The sequence below is a fragment of the Lepus europaeus genome, chromosome 11 (assembly GCF_033115175.1).
Source record: "Lepus europaeus isolate LE1 chromosome 11, mLepTim1.pri, whole genome shotgun sequence".
Taxonomy (NCBI): Eukaryota; Metazoa; Chordata; class Mammalia; order Lagomorpha; family Leporidae; genus Lepus; species Lepus europaeus.
Genome location: NC_084837.1, coordinates 104,324,891 through 104,333,444, shown reverse-complemented (window position 1 = coordinate 104,333,444; position 8,554 = coordinate 104,324,891). Strand labels below are relative to the sequence as shown.

The 8,554-nt window shown below is 53.1% G+C and overlaps 1 protein-coding gene across 1 annotated transcript; it reads left to right on the top strand.

Moving 5' to 3' along the window:
* Positions 1–8,554, top strand: PEX11A (peroxisomal biogenesis factor 11 alpha). Its single transcript, XM_062206247.1, has 3 exons — positions 1–138; positions 3,170–3,285; positions 6,152–8,554. Exons 1-3 carry the CDS (start codon positions 83–85, stop codon positions 6,721–6,723), a joined length of 744 nt encoding a protein of 247 aa, XP_062062231.1. The 5' UTR covers positions 1–82; the 3' UTR covers positions 6,724–8,554.

Here is an 8,554-nt window from a genome sequence, read left to right as displayed (position 1 = left end):
ACCGACTTTCCCCCCGGGACCGGGGCGCCCCGGAGGACCCGCGAGCGAGCGCGCTGGGACGCGCGGCCGTGGGCTGGCTGCCATGGACGCCTTCACCCGCTTCACCAACCAGACGCAGGGCCGGGACCGCCTCTTCAGGTGAGCCCGGTGCCCTTCTCGCCCCTAGCCCTTGCGCGGCTCCCGCGCTCCCGGGCACCCCGAGGAGAAGGCGGCGAACGTCGGCGAGTCGAAGGGCCGCGGAGGGAGTTCGACGCTCGCGCCCCGCCTCGGCCCGTGTTCCGTGGGGCCGGGCCGATCCTCTCGGGGCGCCCTCCGCCCCCCGGTCCGCGGAGGGCTTTCCCTTCGAGCTGGCCGAGGCAGCACTCCACCCCGAGGGTGCAAGCAGCTGGGGAGACAGTTTGATTCCTGTCTTGACACTGCATGGTGTCCGGTCTGTCTGGTGCCGACCCGCATGTGGAACAGCGCTGTAGACCGGGGAACAGGTAGTGTCTGTCCCGAAAGGACTCGCAGCCCCTCGCTTGTCGGAGATGGTGGCTTTAATCCGGACACCGGTTCAGGATGTGCCTCCTGGAGATGTGGGTGATCTGCTTGGGGAAGAAAAACAGCTACTGTTGCGATTGTACCTTCCCCTCTGGTGTACAAATACAAAGAGTCCAGTAAGAACAGCCCCACCCCCACCCCGGGGGGCGGGGGGAGGCTTGGGAGCCACTTGGAAGCCAAGAATGTTCTCAGTGTCTTGCGGTCATTTAACCCTCATCACAGCCCTATGCGGTAGATGCTCTGAAGTCCCCATTTCACAGATGGGCAAACAGAAGCAGGAGGTTGATAGATACCAAGTGGCAGAGCCGCACTGTTCCAGTTCACACGGTCCACCCCAATGCACACCTCTTAACCAAGCCGTGCCCCCTCTCCGATTCATTTGTTAGATTTTCAGAGTGGCTGCATCCTGTACAGGCGTCATTGGCCCAGTGTACCCAGAAAGTGCCTTGCAAGGCTTGTCCAAGAGGATCTTTAGAAAGTTCGTAGAAAATGGTAATTCCATTTGTCCAAAGACAGATTTATTTTGGTGCAAAAATATATTGAGATTCATGCCCATACAGGCTCTTCCAGAAGTTTGTTGAGGAGCTGGTGCTGTGGTGTAGCCGGTTAAGCAGCTGCCTGCAGTGCCAGCATCCCACACGGGCACCAGTTCAAGCCCTGGCTGTTCCACTTCCAATCCAGCTCCCTGCACCTGAGAGAGCAGTGGAAAATGGCCCAAGTACTTTGGCCCCTGGACCCATGTGGGAGACCTGGAGGAAGCTCCTGGATTTTGACCCGGCCCAGCCCTGGCCATTGTGGCCATTTGGGGAATAAACCAGTGGATGGAAAATCTCTCTCTCCCTGTCTCTCTGTAACTCTATCTTTCAAATAAATAAAATCAATCTTTAAAAAAAAAAGTTTGTTGAAAATGCATATTATGAAAAACAACTATATGCATGGAAATCAAAATTTTTTGCACCAAAATAAAACATGTTTTATTTTAAAATTTATTTATTTGAGAGAGAGTGAGAGAGAGAACATACACTCTCATCCACTGGTTCACTCCCTAAATACCCTCAACAGCTGGCTCAGGTGGGAGCTGAAATTCAGTCTAGAAACCTGGCCATCACTGCTGCCTCCCAGGGTCTACATTAGCAGGAAGATGGAGTTCAAGGCCAGAGCCCATTACGGAACCTAAGTGCTCCAGTATGGGTTGTGGGCATCTTAACTGTCAGCCTACAGCACCTGCCCCATGAGCTTATATTTTAATCCCATGTTTCCAACAATGTTTTGAAGTACTCCCATACTTATTCAGCAAGATCTGAGATTTCTAGCTTTCCTATGCCAACCGTCTTTATTATATGTATAACCTCTGTGAACAAACTGGCATTTGTAAAATAATGCCTTGCTTTGGGACCCACTCCTGTTGCTAGATGAGCTCCGAGAAAGGGAGGGGCGGGGGCAGCTGTTTGGTGCAGTGGGTGAGTCACCCCTTGGGAGGTCTGTGTCCTGTTTCAGGGTGCCTGGTTCGAGTCCTGGCTGCTCTGCTTCTGATCCAGCTCCCTGCTGCTGTGCACCCAGATGAAATTCAGGGCCCCTGGCTTTGGGCTTTTCCCACCCGGGATGTTGCAGCATTTGGAGAATGAACCAGCAGATGGAAGCTCTCTGACTCATTGCGTTTCGAATAAAATGAGAGTAAATAATTTTTTAAAGAGAGAGGTGCAGTGCCGTGCCCAGCTTGAGCCATCAAGCTAGGAAGATTTCTTTTTTAAATTGTTTCTGATTCCTGTCTTCTCATTTTACTTCATGCCCAACATTAGGTTCACCACTTTGGAAAATGTGCCATGTTTTTATTGAAAATAAAATTTACAGCATAAAGAGATTCAATGCAGTCACAGGACAGTAGGAAGCAGGTGCTTTATTAAATGCACTGCCAAAAGCATTGGGGTGTTTGTGTTCTAAAATTCCTCATTTATTGCATTTATCAGTGAGTCATCATTACAGACAGGGCAGTCATCACTTTTTTGAATAGATAGCATCATTAAACAGGACCCAAGGACTTGGGCCATCTTCTACTGCTTGCCCAGGCCACAGCAGAGAGCTGGATTGAAAGTGGAGCAGCCGGGTCTCCAACTGGCGCCCCTATGGGATGCCAGCACTGCAGGTGGCAGCTTTACCTGCTACACTACAGCGCCAGCCCCCCAACTGTGGACTTTTGCTTTGGTTCTGGCTTGAGTTTGTGTTCTGTCACATAAAGAGTAGGTTAACTACATGGCAGAAAAGTTCGTTTTAGAAATTTGAAAAGTACCCTGGAGAAAATGCAGACTATGGGTCCCTTAACACCAGCAGACTTCGGCTCACTTTCTTACCTTGACCGTGGCGTTTCTCAGTGCCAGCCTCCTGGAGGGCTATTCATTGCATGATCGCAGAGTTCTCTTTCATAACCTGTGTGTCGCATTTCCATCTCGTATTCTACCCTCTGCCCACCTGTGGAATCCCTGTGGCAGAATTTTGCTCTCGTAAGAGCTGCCATGCGAGCAATTGTCTTAGAAACGTTGCCTTTAGCAAGATACGTTTCTCTTCCCCTCCTTGCCGACTCCAGCTTTATTTGATTTGTCAATCATTCTCCCCGTGTTGTTTTCCGTTGCAGAGCCACTCAGTACACATGCATGTTGCTTACATATTTGTTAGAGCCTAAGGCTGGCAAAGAGGAGGTGGTCACGAAGCTCAAGAAACTGGAGTCCAGTGTGAGCACTGGCCGTAAATGTAAGTACCCTGTCTCGCGGAGGGCAGCGGCTGTCGGCTTCAAACCCTCAGCCCCTACAGCTCACCGCTCTCCAGGCAGTCGGGCTTGGCGGTGTGGTCGGCCAGCGCAGCCACCAGACCCAAAATGCGGGTGTCCTGCAGCACACCGTTCTCGCACCACCCTCCGTGTCTGTGTTTGGGGCGACACCACGTCTCCCCACGCCATTGTAACCAGGGGCACGGGAAGTATTAGGTCACACTGCTCCCAGAATCATCCGATTCCTGAGCTTCTGCTCTCGTGAACCCTGTTGCCCTGTAGAAGAACAGAGTAGCTAAGTCCCAGACCACCTGCCTTTCCCCTTTCTTCCCTTGGGCAGCGTTTTTCTTAGCCGTTTGTGGGGTTTTCAGGTCAAAGGCGCAAAGCGAAGGTGGGGTCTCGTGCTCACTTCATTCACTCCAGCAGTAAATCAGCCTGGGAAGTCCCATGCTGTCGTAGCAATTGCACGCCTGAGTCTTCGCTGTGACGAGAAGCAGGTGTCCCCGGGCACGTCCATCCGTTGTTCCTATGCACCTGCTTCATCTAGGCGCAGTCCTGGGCTCTAGAGAGGAAGTCACGCTGTGATGGTGATGAGAGGTTTAGGGCGGAACATGTTGGCTGGGCTTGAGGAAGAGAGAGGTGTTTTGCAAGAGTGGAGCTTGAGGTGTGGTTGGAAAGATGGAGGAGGGTGGGTGCCTCTAGTTCAGGCTAGGGAGGGTGGCGAGCACCCTGTTGTTGCTGAACCAGTGTCAGACCAGCTGGTCTTACAGGGAAGGGAGCTTCAGGTTGTCAAAGAGAGAAATGGGAAGGGTGGCGTGAGCTTTTCTTTGGTGGCTTTGAAGGCCAAGGTTAGAAATTCTGTCATAGATTTTTAAGATTGACTTTTTTTTGTTTGAATGACAAAGTGACAAGGAGAGGGGGACAGAGAGCAAGAGAAAAAAAAAATCTTTTCCACCTGCTGATTCACTCCTCAAATGGCTGCATCAGCTGGAGCTGGGGCAGGCCAAAGCCAGGAGGCAGGAATTTCATTAAGTTCTCCCGCATGGGTAGCAGGGACCCAGAACTTGGGCCATCTTGGGAGCTGGATTGTAAGTGGAGCAGCCGGGACTTGAACTGGCACTCCATGCAAGTGGTGGCTTAACTGGCCGGCACTTAACTGGCCCCTCAGACATCTTTTAGAGGTCACCCTGAGATCCAGAAGGGGCTTATCCAATGTCCTTCAGTTAGCGGTATAGCCAGAGCTGGAACCCAGAAACCATATCCTCTTTTGTGTTACTTGCAGTAGAAGAATGAATGCAAGGCACTCTTGTGAGGTTATAAGTTTTCTGAAAGTGACTGCTTTTGAGCACATACTGAGCCTAAGATGTAAGCCGACAATATCATTAATTGTCCTGTCTACTGAGTCCTGCTGTCTCTACTTTGTGTGTGACTTTTTTTTTTTTTCCTTTGAGAAGCAGAAAGAGACAGAAACAGCTCCCATCTGCAGGTTCACTCCCCAAAATGCGCACAGTAACTAGACCTTGGCCAGGCCAAAGCTGGGGGCCAGGAACTCCATCCAGGCCTCCCACGTGGGCGGCAGGGACCCAAATGCTCGAGCCATCACTGCTGCCTCTAGGTCTACACTAGCAGTAAAGTGGAGTCATGAACGGAGCCAGGAGGCAAACCCAGGTAGTCCAGTGTCGGGTGTGTGTCTTAACCACCAGGGCCAACACCTGTTCCTCCACTTTGTCCAGAAGTAGTAGTGTGGAGCCAAGAGGAAGCTGGACTAAATAAACCGCAAGACGATAGTGGTGTTATTTTAAAAGGCAATCTTTGGCCAGTGCCGCGGCTCAATAGGCTAATCCTCCACCTGCAGCGCCGGCACTCCGGGTTCTAGTCCCGGTCGGGGCGCCAGATTCTGTCCCGGTTGCCCCTCTTCCAGGCCAGCTCTCTGCTGTGGCCCGGGAGTGCAGTGGAGGATGGCCCAAGTGCTTGGGCCCTGCACCCACATGGAAGACCAGGAGGAAGCACCTGGCTCCTGGCTTCGGATCAGCGTGGTGTGCTGGCCACAGCACACCAGCTGCAGCGGCCATTTGGGGGTGAACCAACAGTAAAGGAAAACCTTTCTCTCTGTCTCTCTCTCTCTCTCTCACTGTCCACTCTGCCTGTCAAAAAAAATAAGGCAATCTTTTGTCTGGAAAGTAAATGAAATGCAAGACGCCACACCCCCAGGGACAGATGGCACCCAGGCTTCGTGTCACAGCACCTTTCTCCTGGAGAAGCATGGCCTGGGGGTGACCGACCTCGGCGTGAGTGTGCTCCATCCCAGCCCCGAGGGCCAGAGGGGCTGGAGAAGATTAATGTAATTAATCTTTATGCTTTCCAGGATCGTTGTCGGGGTACCTGATGTACCCGGCTGTTCTCCTTCCCTGAGCAAAGGCTGAGCCTTAAATGAACAGCAGTCATTAAAACACCAGCAGGCACTCAGCGTGGCAGCTTGGGACTCTCGCGTCCCCCCTGGCGTGCCTGATCCGGGTCCCGGCGACTCTGCTTCCCGGCCAGGTTCCTGCCAGTGCTTCCTGGAGGCAGCAGATGATTCAGGTTGTCGGGTCCCTGCCAGCCACGTGGGAGACCCAGACAGAGTTTCAAGTTCCTGGAATCAGCGTGGCCCCACGCTGGCTGTTACAGGCATTTGGGGGTGCACCAGTATAAGGAAGATCTCCCTTTCTGCCTGTCTCTCTGCTTTTCAAGTAAACAAAAATTATAGGGGGAAAAAACTGCTCAGTGCCGACTCCTCACCCCGATCCAGGGCTTCTGCCTTCACACTGTGTATTGATGGATAACCGTTAATCATGTGGATTCTCCCTGCAGGGTTCAGGCTCGGCAACGTGGTACACGCTGTCCAGGCGACCGAGCAGAGCATCCGGGCCACCGACCCAGTGCCTCGCCTGTGCCTGACGTTAGCCAACCTGAACCGCGTGATTTACTTCGTCTGTGACACTGTCCTCTGGGTGAAGAGCGTAGGTCTTGCCTCCGGCATCAACAAAGACACGTGGCGACGACGGGCCGCCCGCCACTACTGCTGTTTCCTCCTGCTGAGCCTGGTCAGGGACGTGTATGAAATCTCCCTGCAGATGGGGCGGGTGGCACGCGACAGAGCCAGGAGGAAGGAATCGTCCTCCCGGGACCCCCCTGCGTACAGCGTGGCGGACGAGGAGACAGAGTGGCTGCAGTCCTTCCTCCTCCTCCTATTCCGGTCCCTGAAGCGCCACCCGCCCCTGCTCCTCGACACGGTGAAGAACTTCTGTGACATCCTGATCCCCCTGGACCAGCTGGGGATCTATAAGTCCAACGCAGGCATCATCGGGCTCGGGGGGCTCGTGTCCTCGGTGGCCGGCATCATCACTGTGGCGTATCCTCAGATGAAGCTCAGGACCCGCTAGGGTGCCTTCAGGCGAGGACTAGACCCTGCCCTCACAGGTGTGGACTAAGGCCAGGCCGAGCCACACTTAGCTTCCCATTCCCCTGAGCGTCGAGCAGCCCGTGATGCGGGCAGAGTGGAGCCGAGGCTGCAGAAGGGGAGTGTGGATTTAAACTCACATGTGGTTGTCGGAGAGCTGGAGTCACCTCTGGATTTCTGAATACCTTCCGTCATCTAACACTCAGTGAGCGTCTCTTACGTGCACAGTGGGAGCTTAGCGTCTGTCCCCTGACTCACGATCAGGAGGAAAACCAAGCGCAAATGGCCCGGTCACAGGGTGACGGAGCACTCGGCTGTGGGCACTCTGGGGTGTGTCACCCATTGTTTTTTGTTTTGTTTTTTGTTTTTTGGTTATTTTTTTTTACAGGCAGAGTGGACAGTGAGAGAGAGAGAGACAGAGAGAGAGAGAAAGGTCTTCCTTTTGCCGTTGGTTCACCCTCCAATGGCCGCCGTGGCCGGCGTGCTGCAGCTGGTGCACTGTGCTGATCCAAAGGCAGGAGCCAGGTGCTTATCCTGGTCTCCCATGGGGTGCAGGGCCCAAGCACTTGGGCCATCCTCCACTGCCTTCCTGGGCCACAGCAGAGAGCTGGCCTGGAAGAGGGGCAACCGGGACAGAATCCGGCGCCCCGACTGGGACTAGAACCCGGTGTGCTGGTGCCACAGGGCGGAGGATTAGCCTGTTGAGCCACGGCGCTGGCCCACCCATTGGTTTTGCAGCACTCTGGGATCTGGCCCACTGTACCCCACCGCCACCTATGGATGTCAGCCACGCACAGTGGGAGCTGGGCTTGGAGCTGCTTAATTGTTGGCCCTCACAGCGCTGCACTTGCGTCCCTGCTGTGTCCAAAGTAGAAGCAGAAAAGTACCGTGCACCTTCATGTTAGAAATCGTGTCTGGGGGCAGAGGGCATTAGGCAGTGCCATGACTCTGCAAAAATCAGAAACAGACAGAAGGGACTTGAGGTGACAACAGGTGGAAGGTTGCAGTGGTTGCCTGTCATGTAGCCCATGACAGATAAGGAAACCGACTCAGAAAAACAAGCAGAACTCCTTCTTCCAATTTCCAGCCCCTTGGCCGGTGGTCTCTCACTGCCTTCCTGGCAGAGTGAACGTGTGAGACCCTCCAGAATTCTGTGTTGTCTCTTCTCTTGCCCAAATTTGATGCTTTCATTGGTCCATGCTTCCTGTTCTAGTCTACAAAAAATGAAAACCTTATAGACTTGTGAGCCAGATTGTTTTTGTTCAAAGCCATATAACACTTTGGGCAATTCTGCATTAATTTTCACCAAAATGTATGCTGTGAAAAGTGTCATAATTTGCTTTGATAATCAGATTTCTCACTGTGGGGTGGCTAGGGGAGGTGGGAGAGAGCAGGCAGGGGCCAAGGAAGCAGACATTTACCTGCGCTCTGGGTGTTGGGTTTTGTGATGACGAATCCTTCAGTTTGAGGGAAGTGAGGTGGGCAGGCAGGACGCCAGCAGCTCGGGGCCAGTGTCGGTCCTACCAGGAAGGCCTTGTCATTCCCCTGGAAGGGAATGGGAAAAGAAGTGTGCACTGAAGGGGTTAAATTCCCATAGATGTGATTAAGATTCTTGAAAAACAGACTCAGGTCCTTCTCTCTCTGTCTCTTAAGTGATCAATCAAGGTCCGGGATTTGGAAAAGAACATTTTGGGGACTTTGAGAGAGATGCAAGGTGCTGGACCCGGGCAGATAAAGTTTAAATGACTGTGTTTGCCTTGTCCAGATCCTCCACTGTAACAGGTTCATCATGTCCAATAAATTTCAAGACAAAC